The sequence below is a fragment of the Tetrahymena thermophila genome (genome assembly GCF_000189635.1).
Source record: "Tetrahymena thermophila SB210 genomic scaffold scf_8254593, whole genome shotgun sequence".
Taxonomy (NCBI): Eukaryota; Ciliophora; class Oligohymenophorea; order Hymenostomatida; family Tetrahymenidae; genus Tetrahymena; species Tetrahymena thermophila.
In genome coordinates this window covers 477,823-496,709 of record NW_002476364.1, presented here as the reverse complement: position 1 = coordinate 496,709, position 18,887 = coordinate 477,823, and the positions used below count along the sequence as shown (strand labels likewise).

Sequence of the window (18,887 nt, the reverse complement as noted above, 5' to 3'; positions counted from 1 at the left end):
TAGTTTGTAGAATTAATAAAATATTTAATTGATTTTTACAAATTATAAAGTTTGAAGCATATAAAGAAAAAGTATAAACAAATAAAATTAATTAAATAGTTAAATATTTTAATGTAAATTCATTCAAAATCAAAAGTGTATTTTACATATCTTATACTCGAAAACGGTCTATGGTTAATAAACCTGATGAGATAATTATAGAATAATTTTACTAGAGAAATCATCAAACACAAGAAATGTTCAGGTAAGCCATGTTTTGTGCATTCAAAGTAATCGTGAAAGTAATGCATTAGCAGAATGTAAAATCCTAAAATAAATAGAACTGAAACAAAAAGGAAAAATTTTCTTTTTATATCCCTGAAAACACTTATCTTAGAATAATGAAGACTGCTGCAACTTAGAATATTGAATAATTATAAGAAGACCAAACAATTAAAGCATAGTGAATACCTGAATCTTAAATTTTATTTTCTTAATATTTTGAGTTCCTCTGGGCTTAGTTCACCTTAGCCTACTTAATTATTTCTAATATATTTATCTATTGAGGAAGAGTCAATCCTAAAAAATTAATTTTGCAGATCAAAAATAAATTCTAAATTCCCAAAAAGCAGTAAAGACAAAGCCAAAATTTGGTAAAGTGTTTCAAAAATAATATTTCTCCACATCACAGGTTTAATTATGTATTCCTTTCTTCTTATAGGAGGAATAGATAATAAATGCTCTGAAGGGTATTCTCTAGCTAAAGCATGTGCAGCAAACTCATCCACTAATACATTAACTAGTAAAAATTATGCAGCATTAAACAAGTGTCTTTCCCAAACAATAACATTCAGGAGTAGCAATAAAATAATAATTTAACTCTGAGATATTATCAATTAAAAGTATTTTCTAACAAATTCATAAATATTTCTACCCCAAAGAATAGCAGGTATGATTGAAGTAAAGCTATCATTTTTCAAAATAATCTAAGCAGCCTTTAAATAAATTAAAAACAGTTAGAATAAATCAAATGATTTAATTTATTTTAAAATAATCAATTACTTATTTAACTACTTCGTTTCCACTCTGTCCAAGTCCTATTCCAACTTAAGCCTATTTAAAATTTTAATTTATTTTATTTCTCAGATCGATTTAATAAAACGATTTACTTTATTTATAATTTTTATATCATCAGTATCATCTCCAGTGACAGCAACAACATATTTTAATTATCTGATTCAAAAAATATAACTTTTTAATTTAAAAAAATAAATTGATAATATTTACATAAGTCCTGTAACTAATTAATCCTTTTCTGCTGATCTTCCTTTAGATATCATCCTCAACTCCTTTATGTGCTTTTAAAATTAGTCTATTCCTCTCAGTCTCTGAATCGTTTACGATCTCCCAGATTGTGATTGAAATGTTTCTATCCCTTCCACAATTTTTTTAAATTGATCTCCATCCAAAACAGCCATATTAGAAGTTTTAATATCAAAATTCTCAGGAAGAAGTCCTTTAAACAAATAAAAAAATTAAATTCTAACTACCATAATCAGAATGAAAAAATAAATAACCTATAAACTTTGCTGTACAAACTGCTGATTCTTTGTTATCTCCCGTGAGTGCTCTTACCGTAATACTAGCTTCCTAACATGTTTTCAGGCACTCAGGCATATCTAATCTAAATGGGTCCCTAATGCAAACAATCCCAATAAAAACTAAATCCTAATTTATTTGTTCTTCTCTAATTAAGTAGTAAAAATAAATAAATAAAAACATAATAAATGTAAATAAATAATAGATATAAGCAAATAATAAATATAAATAGATTATTATTAATAAAAAGTTAATTTGATAAAATAAATATGAGTGGTAGATTACGCATAAATCTGAGTGGGATCATATTCAATATCCTTGTATGCAAAGAAAATTAGCTTTAATGTCTCTTTTAAAATAAATAAATAATAAATTAATTTAAAAAATGTTAAGATTTTAGTCTAAAGTAAATTAATTTTATCATAATATTTACCTTTAGCTCCGTACTAAGTAATTCTATCTTAGATTAGCTGCTTTACAGATGAATGCATGTCAGATGGTCTTCCTTCTATGTTAGTGAATCTGCTGCATTTATCAAGAAGGACATCAGGAGAACCTTTTAAATAGCATCTTAGAGTGCTTTGATTTTTTTGAAATACAGTAATCATTCGTTTTTTATTTGTGTTAAAGTTATGGACTTTTTTTATTTTGCTTTGGATTCTATATTTTTCATAGTCATAGCCAAACTTTAAGGCAAATTCTAAAAGAGCTGTTTCTACTGTAGTATTATGAGATTCTTAACCCACTTGCTCTTTTTGCAAAACTCCTACAGAGTTAATGCAAATATTTTCAAAAAGCAATTATTCAATTTTTCTATTCTACCCTATAAAGTCCCTTTCCTTTTTCTTTTCATTTAAGTTTGCATATTTTTTTTCTACCTCTCTTTAATTAGACAGGATATCATCTACTGTTTATTCTTGATTGGTATAAATTTTTTCAACTCTATTTTTATTTTCCGTTACACAACCAGTTTTATCTGTCACGATGCTATCCACATAACCCATCCACTTTTGGTTAAATATCCAATTAGTAAAAAATAAAATATAATTTTTAGTTACTTCCAAGGCAGACAAATCTTTTATGATAACCTCCTTTTTTTCTAATTATTTAACAGAGTAAGAAAGATAGGTATCTAGTGCTTGTGTTAGTCCTTCTGGCATTAATAAGAAAGATAGAGCTAGAATCATTTAAATTAGTTGTATCAAATCGCAAAAGGTTTGTAAAGTAAAAATTTGCTTTTAATAATGAGCATCCCAAAAATATTCAAACATAATAAATAATATAATTAGAGTAGAAGAGTTTATGCTGCTACTTCCTATTTTTGTTTAAATTTAATTCAACTTATCAGTGAGTGGGTTTTTGAATATGGAATCTTAGTTCTTCTTCTAAACTCTATCTAATATTGTATTGTTGCCAACACAGCAAACAATCATTTTTCCCTTTGAATATTATTTTAAAGTAGAATTAATAAGTATTAATTGATATTAACAATTCTTTTTAAATTACTTGTCCAACCATGATTTAAGTTCCTGAGTAAATAAAACAATCTACATAGTATGAATCTCTATCAGGTGCTTATTTGGAAGCACTTTCCCTACCACTAATAAGTGGAGACTCATTTACTTTTAAGTCGTAGGCCTCTATCAAAATGCCATCTACATTAATTATATCACCAGCTTCTACCATCATAATATCACCTATTAACATATTCATTAGCTTGAATATAGATAGAATAAAAAAAATTATCAATAAAAAACTTACCTACAACAAGCTAAGTAGATTTAATATATTAAACTTGACTATTTCTTAATATTTTCACTTTATATTCTGTATTCACACAAACCAAATTATTAAATTCTTTATCGATGAACCACTGCTTTAAGCATTTAGTCACGAAGGTGGCAACCATCATAAACATTGTTCCTATTTCAATGTATATTTCATTTATATGCAAAATTCCTATTAGATTTCCAACTTAAGTGTAGAGAATATAAGAACGTATTGTAAATAGAGCAACAACAAATATTAAAATCAATAAAGTTTTAGTCTAGTAAAAATTTTCTTTAATGATATTTTTAAAGCTAACATTTTTTCCTATAATAACTCTGTTTGCTCCGTAAAGTTTTACCCTATTTGCAAGATCAGTTTGATTGTAATTACTTAATCCACTTCTTATATCTACCCTTAATAAATTAGCTAATCCATTAATATCAGCGAGTTTTTAAAGATTCTTCATCTAAATATTTTATAGCCTAATTCTGTCTTAGCATAATTTTATTTTTTGATATATTTAATCATTCTGGAAATCATTTTATTAGTTATTGTTTTTCCTTTTATTACTTAGTAGACTTTAGTCTAAATTAGTCCTTGTGCTAACTCCTTCTAAATCGTTTCCATTATCTTAATTTTCAATGCAATTTTGGCAATGGCCACAAACACATTCCATACTAATAATTTCAGTAAGTTCTTCAGGTTAATTATCTTTACTTTCATAAAATGGAGGTAGAAACAACTCCAGAATCTATTCATTTTTTAATGATAACTAGCATTTAGGGTTGACTATTTTTTTTTACTAAAAAAGAGGCTTTCTCTCTTTTTTAGGAATAACTGTGGGTTTTTGATCAAATTATGTTTCTAAAAGAGTAAATCTAAGAGAGCTATTCATAATAATAGGAAATTTCAGTTTTTGGTTTCAATTTAAAGGCGATTAGATGGCTTATTATTGTTGTTAGATTGCTTATACTTAGCTTCTGCTAGGTAAAAATGAGTTTTAATTGGAATGATTTAAATAATATAAGCACTCCTTTTAAGTTGCGATTAAATACAATTTCTATGTCTAAATAATATAGAATGGATAAATACTAAAGAAATAATAAATAAAAATTTAATGACTTATAAAAATTTGAATATTCTTAAAATGATGGATTGATTGTAAATAAAAATAGATAAATAACAACATTCGTTAAATAAAATCTATCATAAAAATTAAAATAGAATTTTCTTTATGTTTTAAAGAAAGAAAATGTTTTGAGATTTATTTGCAAAAATGTAATCTAAATTTAATTAAATGTAATAAAAGATTATTTACCTTGAAATCTTAATTTATTCTTTATGAATAAATATCCTACTTTACTGGCATCTAACTAATAAACAATCAAACACATAAACTAAATAAATATTTCTTTATCTTCATAAAATGTGTAAATTGATTGATTTTACTAAAATTTTATTTATCAAAATAAATCAAAAAGTATTTGTTATTGAAAATTAGATTTGTTAAATCCATATCGTAATTTCAAATATATTTATTTAAATCTGTCAATTAAGTTTTTTGATTGTAAATAAAATTATATTCTAAATTACAAACCTAAATTGCAGCGAATGAAATACCACTAAAATATTTTATAAAATCTATAAAATAAAAAAAAAAATAACCAGGTATTATTAAGATATGATAGAAAATAATTGCTTTAATTATTAAGATTTGTTAATTTTATGATTTTCTTTTATGTTTTAAATTATGCGTTTGTTTATCTTATTTATTTATGAATTAATTTAAGAGCCTTAAAGATATTTAAATTACTATAAAATCTTATGTAAATCAATAAATATCAATAAATTTAATGATATTTTAACCCAAAAATATTATTTTGGTAAGAACTTTGTTTTATAAATAAATGTTAAGAAATAAATATTTAAAGTCTATAAATTTATTTTATGTCGAAGTAAAGTTACTTAACTTTCAAAATAGTTTTAAATAGGTAAAATCTATTATTTAAATGTGCAGCAAACGAATTACTAGCTTGTCTTACCATCAACATCTAATAAACTCAATTAAAAAAAATACTTTATGAATTAATAATATTAGAACAAAAGAAATAATTTGAAATGAGTAAAAAAAGAATTCTCTTTTAATCCGTTCTCACTCAACTTCCTCTCACAGTAAGATTTTGAAAAGGGATCTTCTAACGTGCCTAAATAAATGTAATTTAACAGATTTATAACCAAATAAAAGATTGAGTCATTACTTTACTTGAATATAGATATAATAAATAATTAAATAAATAATAAATGAAAGAATGAATGAATGAATGAATGAATGAAAGAATGTGGGTTATTTGAAAATGTTAAAGAAGTAAAAAATTCAATAGAAATAGTGAAGCCAATTTAAACTTTAATTAATTATAAATCTTAAAATGATTCAGCTAAGAGTGAAAAAGCACTGACAACTAATATGAGTTGATTGGCTTCGATTACAGATCAATCGAATTTTTAGTTTCTAAAAGGAAAATTAATAAGGTACTAAGTGAAATAAAATATAAATAAAAACAAACAACAAACAAAAAAGCAAGCAAGCAATCACTCAAACAAACAAATAAACAAACAAACAATCAAACAATCAAACAAACAAACAAATACAAAACAGAAATCTAATTATCGAATTCATCTTAAAAAGCTTGCAAGTAAATAATTTATTTAATTAATAACAATAAATAAAAATAAATAATATTAAGAATTAACAAACACAAGTTATCAAAGCCGTAGCTCATTAAATTATTGACTCAAAAAGAATATTTATGAGTAACGCCACCGAAGAGCAAGATCAAATATGTAATATATTTAATGCAATGTATATAGATTTTACCACTATAGCATAAATGCACTTTGAACTGATATGAAAGTTTTCATTAATCTTACGTTTCAAGCATATTTAATTGAAAATTCACTCAAAGCAAACAAAAGCTAATTAAAATATTATTTTGGCTGTTTTCATTAGCAGAAACAAACCATAATAGAGCAATGCATTTTCATCAAAAACGAAAGTTTAATCAAAATGGTCGAATAGCTTTAATGTGATATGAATAATTAGAAGAGTTGATTTATTCAAGCAGCACTTTATTTATTTATTTGTTTGCTTTAAAAGCATGATAAAGATGTCATTAAAACAAATTACTTTTCAAAAAGAATAATTTAATTGATGAAAATAATAAAGTTCGAATTTTGAAAAGAGCTGCTAAGAGCTTTAATGAATATGGAAAAATATATGAAATATATATACTTAATTGTTTTGTATAAAATTAAATAGAAGAGGAAGATGATATCAGCAAGCCCAAGACAATCATCATTCCTCAGAAAGGAATGAGATCTCCACTTGATGTGGTGAATGTATACCCTAGCAAATTTTAAAATGGAATTTTCAAAGCACACAATCCATTAACTAGTGACAACGAAGAAAGCGATAACGAAGATATTGATAGCAAAAACAACGGGAAGTAAGAAAAAAGCAGGACCTAGAATACTTCAAAATACAATTCAAAAAAAATAGATGAATTGAAAAAATAATTACAAAATGCTAAAAATGAATTATAATTATAAAAAATAAAATATGAACTAATGATTCTAAAATTCAATGAGTTTATCACTCATCAAGTTTTTTGCCATACTTAATGTGAATAGAATATTAAAGACGATGAGTTATTAAGTGAATAATTTAATATACTCTTAAACACTTACCTCTGTTAAAAAGATGATTATGCCAAGTATTTCAAGAATTAAAGCTGGACTCTGCAAGGAAGTGCTTAAAGTCTACCTACTTCTCCTCTTAAGAACCAAGTGAATAAACATTCTTATAAAAATCTATTTATTTGCTCTTTTTGCTCTTTTAAGACAAGAATAAAAACATTCCAAATATTTATTTTCTAATTAAATTACAAAAGAAAGTCATATTAAAAAAACCAACTTTTTTTGTTCTTAATATCCAAAATTATCAAAAAACTTTTATAAAAAATTAATAAAAAACATGCAAAATAATTTTAAAGCCAATAAACTTACAAGCAGAGCAATTATCCATTTTTTTTTCAAAGCATTAGTCAGTGATATTCGTCAAAGCGGTTTCACAAAGGCTCTAATAAATTTTAATTAAATTATTAGGAAGAATTAATTTACCTAATTTTACTTTGATCTAGCAGTCAATTAAAAATTTTTTTAAATTAATCTAGATACGATTTAAATAACTAACATACAACTATTTAATTTCATTTTCATCACAGTTAGTTAGTTGATAAAAATAAATTTTTTATTGAAATTTAATAAATTTTTTATTAAAAAATATAAAAAAAGTCTCCTCAAGAAAGCTTCTTGCAAGCAGAATTCTTAGTTGACAACACTATAAAGAAATTCTATTAGATTTTAGAAAAAGAAACAAGTGACCCAATATCGTATCGCAATCATATAAATGAAATTACTTTGAAAGAGAAATAATTTGAAACTCTAAAACAAACTATTGAACAAGACAATAAAAGTGATGGCTCAAGAAGTGATGAAATTCTTTCTTCAAAATCTTTGGATGATGATGAAAAAAAATACAATCTTGAAGAATAAATAGAATAATTGAAAGAAGAAAATATGTTTAAATAGATAAAAATAGATAATCTACTTGTTCAATTAGGCGCCTTAGAATAAAAATAAAGCTCTTTTGACTATTAAGATGCAAAAATAGATGAACTAATGTAAATAATCAGGACTAACTAAGAGCTTTCTGAATAATTCGATAATAACTCTAATTTCAACACTGATCTTAATGAAAGAATTTTGGATAGGAAAGTCATTTTATAAAAACAAAACAAACTCGAGAAGAAAAATAAATCTCTTAGAGTGGAGAATATTGAACTCAAAAATTCGTAAAAATTAATTTTTAATATGTTTTTTTTTAGCTCATTAAGTATTTTTTAGTCTAAAGGTGTTCAATAATGAAACAAGCAAATTAGAAAAGAAGTTAGAAGTTGAGAAAAAAAATAACAAGCTTTTAAATGATATTTTAAATTAGGAATTTAGCGAAAAGCAATTAATAGCTTAATTGAATGATATAATTGAAAATTAAAAATAAGAAATTAGTGAATTAAAAATAGATATTGAACAGTTATAGATTAAAGTTGACAATAGCAAATAAGAATTCGAATATATTAAGAGTAATCCAAACTCTTAAGACTTCGATGAAATGGAAAATGAATACGATTAAGCCGAAGCCCTTAAGCAGGATTAATGGAAAATCAAAATTATTTAAGCAAAGTCCAGTGTTTTGGAAGAAAAGTAATAGATGGAATCTTAAAAGAAAGACATTGAGGAAAAATTAAGATTAATTGAAGAAGAAAAAGAAGTTATTTATCGTTAAAATTAAAATTACCAAAATGAAAATACACAGTTGAAGAACTGCTACAAGACTGTTGAAAAGCAATTCAAAGAGTATTATTTTTTTTTATTAATTCTTTACTGATATTCATTCATTTTTGATATATAATAAGTGCTGTCAAAGAAAATGATAAACTCAAGAAAAAACAATAAGAGTTTGAGGAAAAGCAAAAGAGACTTGAAGAATTAGAATAATAGAGTCAATAACTTTAAGAATAGCTCTAGGAGTTAGAAGAACTAAGAAAATAGAATGAAGATATCTAACAACAACTTATTTCTGAAAAAAAATCAAGATTAGAAATTGAAACTTAGTTAAGTTCCCTTCGCTAGCTAGATAGCAATAATCCCAGTGCACAAAATAGTTTCATAGAAGAAGACAAAGAATAACTATTAGCTGAAAAAGAGAAGCTAGAAGAAGACTTAAAAGAAGCTCTTAGAACAAAATCTGAAATTGAGTTGTAAAAAGCTTCATTCTAGACAGAAAATGCTTCATTTAGATAACAATATAAAAAAATTGAAAAGCAGCTTAAAGTATTTTATTATTTATTTATAATTTAAGGTTATTTATAATTGATTTTAATTTAAGAAATCAATTAAAGAGAAAGAAGCACTCAAAAAGGAATTAGAAAATGAAAAGAAATTATTCGCAGAGTAGCTTTAGAGTGGAGAAGCTAAGGTAATTGAATAACTTAAACAAGAGCTTAAATAAACAAAAGAAGAAAGGGATGAATTCTAAAAAAGAAGCTCCAAGCTAGAAAATAAGTTAAAGTCTTTATAATAAGAATAAAATATGGAAAAGATGGAAACTGACTTTGATAAGTAAATCGAAGAAAAAATTAATGCTGCTAAATCTTAAGTTATTGAAGAAAAGCAAGTTTTAGAAGCAGAAAAAGAAGATATTTAGAAAAAACTTGAAGAAACAAACAGAGAAAAATTACTCATTGAAAGAAAGAGCCAAGCAGTTTTAAGTGAAAATCAAAATTTCTAGCAAACTTTAAGTTCTCTTTAAAAAGAATTGAAAGTAATTTTTTATTTTGCATTTTTATTAAAAAAACAATAAAATAAACAATTAATTTTCAATTAAATTGTTTCAAATCACAATTTTTTATTGTAAATTAATTAAATTTGCAGTTTTTTACTTAATTTTATAAAATAAAACATATTTTAAAGCTTTTTGAAATAATTTAATATTCGTTTTAGCTGACATTCTATCTTAAAAGATATTATATTAAATTTTTCTTAAATATAAAAATGATTTACTGAAAAATAATTGATTCATTTATTTTGGTTTGATTAAAATTTATTTATTTATTTATTATTTTAATTTAAGGTTGCTATTAAGGAAAGAGATTCTATTAAAAACGAAGTCACCTCTCTTAGAAATAAGTTTGCTAAGAAAGTAGAGCTCATAGAAAAATTAAAAACTAAGTTTGGGTATTAAGAAGAAGAAGATTAGGAAGAAGAAGAATAGGAAGATCCAAAGTTAATGCACTAACATAACAGAGAAGTCAGGGATCTACTCACTTAAATAGATCAGTTAAAAGAAGAAAAAGAAGATTTAATATAATAAATTAAAGAGAAGTAGTCAAAAATTGATGAATTATAATCAGATTCGAGTATGCAGAAATTGGAAGAAGAGTATGATGAAGAAAATTCGAACAAAACTGAATTATAAGTACAGATTGATAATTTAGTCAAGCAAAAATCAAGAGTAGAAATTGAAAACAATTATTATAAAGACACTTATAAGAATGTTGAAAAGGAATTTAAAAAATCAGTTAAATAAAATGATGAGTTAAAGTAATATTTTTTGAAAAATATATTTTTTTTTTGAATAGTTCATTTTTTGTAGGAAAAAACTTGCAGAGGCTGAACAAAAAATATCTTAGCTAGAAAAGAAAGTACCTAAAGAAGATTAGGAGGAAGGCGATGAAGAAGAATAATAATAAATCGAAAGTAGTGCATAGGCTGAGATAAATGAGTTGAAATAATAGCTTGAAAAGGTTAAAAATGAAAATAAAAATTTGAAGAATGAACTAAATAGCATAACAGATAGCAATAAAGATCTTTAAAAAGCTATTGAAGATGCAAGAGAAGAGCAATAAATAAAGAGACTTGAAAATGAATATGATAATTAGCCTGATGAAGATAAGCTTGAAAAAGCCAAATCGATGTTTATTTAAGAAAAGCTTGTTTTAGAAATTGAAAAAGAGGAAATTGCTAATTAGTTAAGCTAAAAATTATCAGAATTAGACAGTCTTTAAAAATCTTCTTAACAGATTGTTTTGGAAAATAATGGATTAAAGTCAACCTTTAAATCTTTTGAGAAAGAATTTAAGGTAAGTTTTTTTAATATTGAGGATTTTTTTAACAAAAATTTTTTTTGAAAGCGCACTGTAAAAGAAAATGATGAACTTAAGAAGTCATTCAAAAAAATGGAAACTGAAAATCAAAAAATTAAAGACCAAGTAGCAATGTACAAATAACAGTTGGGTATTGTAGATACTCCTACTGAAGATCAAGAAGAAGACTAGAGTCCAGTATAAAATAAGCACTAACAGCCTTTGAAGCAAAGCAATCACTCTGACCAGGAGTTTAATGAGCTATAAGATAAATATAATTTAATGGTAAAAGAATTCGAAGAGTTCAAAAAAGAACACGAAATGCAAATTATGGAATTTTAAGAAAAGGAAGTTTATTTATAAAAAACTAAAACTGAAATAGAATAAATTGAATGGGAGAAATCAGATTTAGAAAGAAAGGCAAACAGCTTATCTCAAGAGCAATCAACTCATAAATAATTTTATGTCACTCTTGAAAAGCAATTCAAAAAATCAGTCAAAGAAATCGATAATCTCAGGAAAGATAACGATAAATTAGGTAAAATAAAAATGATTTAAAAATATATCTTGGATATTTATTTATCCTTTTTTAGTAAAATATAAGGAGAGACTTAGCGAACTTGTTTCATAAGTAATTAAAAAGCAAGAACCCTTAGACGAATAAAATGGAGATGAAGAAGATAAGTTGTTAACTGTAAATCCTTTAGTTGAGTTGACTAGATAAAAAGCCATGCTTGAGCAAAAGAATTCATATTTAACAGAATAACTTGAAGAAATGTCCAAATAAAATAATTAACCTTCACCTGCTTATGTCTAACAAAATAACGATAACGGAGCTGAAGTTTCAGAATTAACTGAATAATTATAAAATGAATAAAATGAGAATAAATCGTTGAAAGCATAAATAAGAACGATTGAGGACTAATACCAACAAAAGGATAGCGAATAGAAAGATAAAATTGCTGAATTAGAAACTCAACTTTAGGAAATTAAATTAAAATTACAAGAAAAAGATTAAAAAGTTAATGAAAAAGAAAAAAAACTCAATGAACTTTTAGGTTAATTAGATTAATAAAATCAAGAAATAAAGAAGTAGTACACATTCATCTAACAGAGTTAGCAAAACAATAAAGAATTAGCCAAAAAGAATCAAGAAATCGAAGAATTATAATTGCAAGTCAAAGATCTTATTCTTGACAACAAGATCGTTGAGCAATACAAGCAATAAAACGAAATGCTAAAAAATAAATGTGAAATACTTGAAAGTAGCCTTACTGAAATACAAGAAAAAAAGAATTAATTAATAAACAAAATAAAGGATAAGGAAAGCAAGATAGAAGTAGAGCTAAATCAAATTAAACAAGTTAATCACCAACTTGCTTAACAAAATGAGATGCTTAAAAAAGACAGAATTAGCATGCTGGTTGAGTTAGAGCAAGCAATTTAGTTACAAAATGTTGATAACAGATAGCATTTTAATATTCCAACTTCAGGATCTAAATTTACTTCTCCAAATAACTTAAAGAACCCTAAGTCTTTGACAGACATTCAAAATGACAATCAAGCAAAAATTCAAGATAAAATACATGAATATTAATAAAAAGTTTACGAAGAAGTTTACAATTAATAGGATGATGATCTCAATGAAAGTAATTCAAACAAATAATATTTATTAAATTATTTATTTATATTTAAATTTTTTCAAATAAAGATTATCCTTTACCTTCAGAAGGCAGTGATGGATATGGCAAGAAGCTCTCAAAGCTCGAAGACGAATTCCATGATTAAATACAAGCTCTTAAGCAAATTATCAAGAGTAAGGAACATGAGATTTTACAATTGAAATTAAACAAAGAAGAAAACAATTTAGAAATTACACCAAGAGATAAAAAGGTTATCAGTGATATTTCTCCTCAACGTAAAACTGGATTCAAGATTGCTACTGGCTCAAATTAATAGGTAAAATTTCCTAAAAAATGTCAATATGAATAATTATTTTTAAATTATAAAGATTACCGACTATGCTACTGATAGAAGAACCAAAAATCATAGTGCTAATATGCTCTACTATTAAAGTATTCAGTCTATTCAAAACAATTAAGGTGATAGCTAATCTAAATTACTAGGAAGCACTCAATAATCCTTCTAAGTCTAATCACCTACTGGAGGTGCCAGTAATCTGAGCTCATAAGATATGATTTTGGAAAGAAATAGAAAGTCAATGCCATAAGCTATAGGAGTTGGCAGTCTCCAAAATGGAGGAGGTAATATCTCTTAAATATCGAACATAAATAGCAGCATATCTAGTGCAAACAACATGCAAAACAGTTAAAATAATAACAATAATTTCTTAGATTAAATGTATTTAAAATGCATAGAAAGATCCAAGAATCTTCTACATAAGAATGAAAATTTACTAAAATCACTAAAAAGTGCAAACGCAAAACAATAACACTAGCTTAATCTAAATGCCGCAGTTTCAATTATGAGTAACCAGGCATAGATTCAATCAAACTAAAATTAAATACAACTTCAAGCAGCTACTTCAGCTCCTCAATCATTTGGATAAAATTATATTCAAAATCAACAATAAATGATAATATCTCCTTCTCAATCAACTCATAATTTCAATGCTGTCCTAGCCCAATCTTCATTAATTGACCCATCTATGCAATATTACTAAAAAAGCCCACATTCTAACAGTCCTCCAGAGCATTATTTTAACACTAAAACATATGCATAGATAGTAGCTCAATAGTAAAATTACCTTCCTGTTTAATAATAGCAGTAATTGATGTCTTCAAAGCGCTCACAGACAGCTACAACTAGTCCAAATATAGGATCCACTTCAAGCATATCTCCAATTGCTCCTCTCAAGTTAGATTATTCAAAATAAAATCAAACTTAATAAGGATAATTTAACGCTATTAAAAATAGTTCCAACAATAACAGTAACTCCAAGAAAGCAGCTGGAAGCGATAAAAGCAATACTAACGCTAACACAAATTTACTTCCTAGATATGAAGGTGAGAGACTGAGCAACCTCAGACATGGAACTGGTTGTTATTACTATTAAAATGGCGAAATCTACGAAGGCGAATGGAAGTCAGATAAGAGACATGGTTATGGAATCTTAAAAGATGAGCATGGCATTGACATATATAACGGTGAATGGGAATATGACATGTATCATGGTTCTGGTCGTCTCAGAAATCGTTTCGTTTCATTCTCAAATACACCATTCGATTACCGTAATTTTGAAACTCTCTCTAAGTCTTGGTAATTCTATAGTGGAGAATTCAAAAATAATTTAATGCACGGTCAAGGAACTCTGATACTCTGCAACAACGATAAATTTGTAGGTCATTTCTAAGATGGTAAAGTCCACGGTGAAGGTACATACCACACTAACAACGGAGAAGTCATAACTGGAGTTTGGTAAAACAATCGCTTAGTTTCAAACCCATTCATAGCTAAACATTTTTGAAAACAAACTTTCCAATAACAAATAATTAACTATTTGAATTAATAATCACCAGTGAATGAATTAATAAACAACTAAATGAACAAATTAAAAAAAGAGTGAATGAGTTTGATAAAACAAATACATCAATAAAATATTAAATAAATAAATATTAATGAATGAATGAATGAATTAATGAAAAAACAAAATTTAATAGCCAAAACTCAAATTACCATTTTATTGTGTGCCTAACTAATTATTATAAAAAACAAATAAATAAATAAATAAAATATAATAAATAAATAATTATAGATAATATAAAATCCATAATCATGATCTACCCATCCCTAGTTTTAAATGAAATCTACCAAGTATATATAGTCTTTAAAATTTTCAGAAAAAAACCTAAGAATAAAAATAAAAAATATCTATTTACTTTTATTTTATAAAACCTTTTTAATTTCTATTTATAAATTTTTCAAAATCAAATAATTATGTTTCATACATAATTTATATTTTTACTTCACAAAAATCATTTACTTTTATATTATTAAGATATTTAAATCAAATTTAACTAACTTTTTGTAATAAAAATATAACACGTAATAATCAAAAAGCAAATATTTAGAAATAAAATATTCTGCTTATTATTAAAGGTTATTTATTATACAAATTAATTTTATTAAAATTTATTTTTTTGTAATTTATTGATAAAATATTGATTCAAATTATGAATAACTAAATTAATATCTTAAATTAAATAAAAAACTAATATAAATTTTATATTCTTTAATTATGATGCAAAATAAATTAAGTCCATTTTAAATTTTTAGTAAATATTTTCTGAGTTAATTATTTTAATATTGAGTTTCAGTTTGTAAACCTTAAGAAATAATTTATAATCTTGTATTTAAATTTTATAAAAAATGATCTTTTTTTTGTTTTTATTCATAATTTAAGAAAAAACAGCATTTGTTTTTATCCATTTGTTCATATGAATTTTTTTTTTTTTCAATAAAAACTTCATTCATATTTATTGTTTTATTGATTAGATATTCACTTAAAAAAAATTTATGGATATTTTCTTTAAGAAAACCTAAAAAAAATTGGTGGTGATATATTTATGCATTTTTTATGGCAAGAAGTAAATTATATATTTTTAAGAATTATGTTAAATAATTTAATCAATTATATATAAATGCTAATTAAATTATAAAGTTAATAATATTTATAAATATTTATTCTTGATTCTAATACACACATAAATGAATGAATTATTATTTCGTTTAGAAAATAGAAATCTTGCTTGAAAATTGAAGATAGAATTTAAAAATTTACAGTTTTTTAAATAGATAGATAGATAGATAAATCATTCAATCAAAATTATAAAAACATAAATAAATATTGCTCGTTTTGTAAATATTTCTTATTACTTTAAATGAACAAAAAGCAATTCGATTAAATTTAGGAATTGGATGAAGAGGATGTTCCTAACTCTTACTCTCATAAATAAGGAAAATAATTTACATTTACATAGCATGAAAAAAAGAGTGAAGAAGATAAAGATATAGATAGTCTCTCGGGGAGCTCAAATAATGAAAAAGCATAATTTTTATAGAAAGAAAAATAGAGTAATTTAAGTTCAGACAAAAGTCTAAACAGTTAAAGTCGCTAAATGCCTAAACTTAACAAACCTAATAACAAGTTTGATATTGAAAATGAAATAAAAGAAGACTTAGTAGAATATTAAGAAAATGATATAGGCTTATCTGGCAAAGATATTTATTTTGGCAATATGAACAAAAGAAATAACTCTTAATAAAATAGAGATTCTTCAGTAGTAAATAAAAAGAAAGAAAAAATAAAAGTAGACTTTCCTGTTGATCGTCTGCTGCAATATGAGCAATATAGAAATTAAGTTCCTAACTATGCTCTGACTTCTACAAAAAAGACTAGCAGTGAAAATTATAAATAAATTATTAGCGAATATGTAAGTTCAAAGTGAATAAAATGAAAGGAAACTTTGTTTACCTATTTTTTTATGTATTAGATGAAGATTTAAGAAAAAGAAGAAGAGCTCAAATTCAAAGACAAAGACCTATATAAAGAAAGCCAGACAAAAATGATTAGTACTGATATAGAAACAAAAATAAGAGATCATATCATTAATCACAAAATTAGGGCTAATTAAAAGTATCAAGTAGTGAAAAATTTCTTTAGAATATGGTTTATAAATGCAAAGGAAATTCGTAGAATAGAAAAAAAGCAAAGTCAAAAGTAAAACAACAATCAAATGATATCTGATAAAATATTAATGCAAGAATAAGAGTAAACAAATTTATTTAAATTTTTTCATTTACTGTTGTTCAATATTTTTTGTTTTCAATTATAAAAAGAAACTAGCGTTTATAAAAAAAGCTTGGAATTGAAGATTTCAATTAATCTAAAGTTATTGAATCTAAAAAGCAAGTGAAAAAAGTAAAAAATACATACACAGGTTAGCTCTACATTAAACCCGGTTTTGACATAAAGTTATTCATACCATTTTGTACTGATATTTATCTTGGCAAGGATTGAAAAAGTTATCTATTTGCCTTTTATTTTCTAAATATTTATTTGTATAAAGTTGAATAGAGAGAAAAAATTGAAATTTTATAAATTTAATATTAACAAGCATCTTGATTTATTATTTGTTTATTTATTTAAAAATATTTTATAATTTTTTAAGGTTTAAATATTAATAATTGTAAATAAACATAAGAATTTACAAATACTTTCCGAATAAAAAGTTTAAGTTTATTGTAAATTTTTATTATTTATTTATTTATTTATTCACATTAATGTAATAATTTTAATTAATAGTAATTGCTGTAAATTTAACATTTATTCAAATAAATTTATCTAGTTAAGTTAATTTTTTTATGGTATATTTAATTAATTCTTATAATTTTTATTAAACTATTGTTAAAATAAATTTTAAAATTCTACCTTCAATAAATTTTGAGATTATGATATGAATTGCTATTAATGCACAAATAATTTATTTAAAAATATTTATCAGAAACTAAATTAAAATTCTTAATTTTTTTTGATATTTCTAAAATGTTTAGAGTATGTATTAGAAATAATTTTTAAATCTAAAATAAATAATCTTATTAACTTTTTTATTTAAATTACAGTTTCCAATCAATTAAAAAATAATTTTTTTTGATAAAGACAATAAATTTTTTAAACAAAAGACAATTTTTATAAATTTGTTTTATTTTTATAAAGTTAAATACAAATGGTTTTTTTGAAATCAGTAGTGATTATTTTATTGTTGATTGTACTGTTATTAATATATTTGATTTGTGAGTTGTTCATCTAATTTTCTTACTCTGCTTTAGTCAGAAGTTATATTATCTAAAGGATTTATTATGTTACTGTTACTGTTAACTAAAATATTGTTGTTGTAATTCTACTAATTATAAATTTAGTTATCTAAATAAATAGCTGTATCGTTTTAGTCCTTTTAGTTTATGCTGCTTTTTTGATAGTATTCAATTAATGGAATATTTTAGCTTTCAGGTTCCTATTCTGTTTTATAGTAAGCTTTTAAAAGGATTTCTACCATGAGGAAGACTATCAAAAGCAAAGATATAAAGTAGATTAAGCACACAATTAGATATTCATAATTTATAAACACATTGTTATCTGTAATTGTCAAATCGCAAGCCTTTTCCATTGATAGAGATTCATAAAATTAGCATAATATCATCCATATAAAATTAATGCTACCAGAATAAGAGTCTTCAAACTATTATTCCTTGCCTTGTGATGAATTTTTATTCAACTAATCACAAACTCTTTTATCTTTTTTAAGGGCTTTCATAACAACATTTATATTCTCTTAAAAGATATTATTATCATGGCAAACTGAAATATTACAAATTGTCCTTTCATTTAAAGTAATGATCATATTCAACATCAAAATGACTGCTACTATTGTTACGAACAAAATTATTTTGAGTCTCTATTAAGCATTGTTTTCTTTTTTGAGCAGTAAAAAAAACAAAGCACCAATAAGCAGCAAAAATATGATCGAAGATATGTTCTAGCATTTGTGATACTTGTAGATTATACTCACATAAAGTAAAAAGATAAGCTGAAATATCGTAAAAATAAATACTGAATTTATAATCTATGGGTATTTGTTTAAGAAGCTGATAAAGTATTCTTTTTATTAAATATCTTGAATTTCCATTTCTACTCTTAATCAGTCGCTATTTTACTAAACCTATCTATATATTTATTTATATATCTGTTTATCTATTTAT

The 18,887-nt window shown here is 24.3% G+C and overlaps 4 protein-coding genes across 4 annotated transcripts; 3 read left to right on the top strand and 1 right to left on the bottom strand. All coding sequences in view use genetic code 6, as the record gives it.

The window, feature by feature from the left end:
• Positions 1-119: 119 nt before the first annotated feature.
• TTHERM_00463790 (ATPase, P-type, HAD superfamily, protein) lies at positions 120-4,243 on the bottom strand (the record flags this gene model as incomplete). The annotated part of the gene is made up of 10 exons (XM_001018876.3): positions 120-974; positions 1,042-1,092; positions 1,149-1,212; positions 1,267-1,495; positions 1,557-1,726; positions 1,864-1,927; positions 2,012-2,585; positions 2,637-3,017; positions 3,085-3,275; positions 3,340-4,243. 10 exons carry the CDS (start codon positions 4,241-4,243, stop codon positions 120-122), a joined length of 3,483 nt encoding a protein of 1,160 aa, XP_001018876.3.
• Positions 4,244-6,155: 1,912 nt separating this feature from the next.
• Positions 6,156-14,595, top strand: TTHERM_00463770 (hypothetical protein; the record flags this gene model as incomplete). Its single annotated transcript, XM_001018874.2, has 12 exons — positions 6,156-6,189; positions 6,665-7,191; positions 7,699-8,258; positions 8,311-8,820; positions 8,880-9,297; positions 9,353-9,787; positions 10,097-10,566; positions 10,619-11,105; positions 11,157-11,646; positions 11,702-12,757; positions 12,820-13,067; positions 13,120-14,595. The coding sequence occupies 12 exons, from the start codon at positions 6,156-6,158 to the stop codon at positions 14,593-14,595; spliced, it is 6,711 nt and encodes a 2,236-aa protein (XP_001018874.2).
• Positions 14,596-16,009: 1,414 nt separating this feature from the next.
• TTHERM_00463760 (hypothetical protein) lies at positions 16,010-17,148 on the top strand (the record flags this gene model as incomplete). The annotated part of the gene is made up of 3 exons (XM_001018873.1): positions 16,010-16,561; positions 16,622-16,899; positions 16,968-17,148. The coding sequence occupies 3 exons, from the start codon at positions 16,010-16,012 to the stop codon at positions 17,146-17,148; spliced, it is 1,011 nt and encodes a 336-aa protein (XP_001018873.1).
• Positions 17,149-18,182: 1,034 nt separating this feature from the next.
• On the top strand, positions 18,183-18,677 carry TTHERM_000463759 (hypothetical protein; the record flags this gene model as incomplete). The annotated part of the gene is made up of 1 exon (XM_012798300.1): positions 18,183-18,677. The coding sequence occupies one exon, from the start codon at positions 18,183-18,185 to the stop codon at positions 18,675-18,677; it is 495 nt and encodes a 164-aa protein (XP_012653754.1).
• Positions 18,678-18,887: the final 210 nt, after the last annotated feature.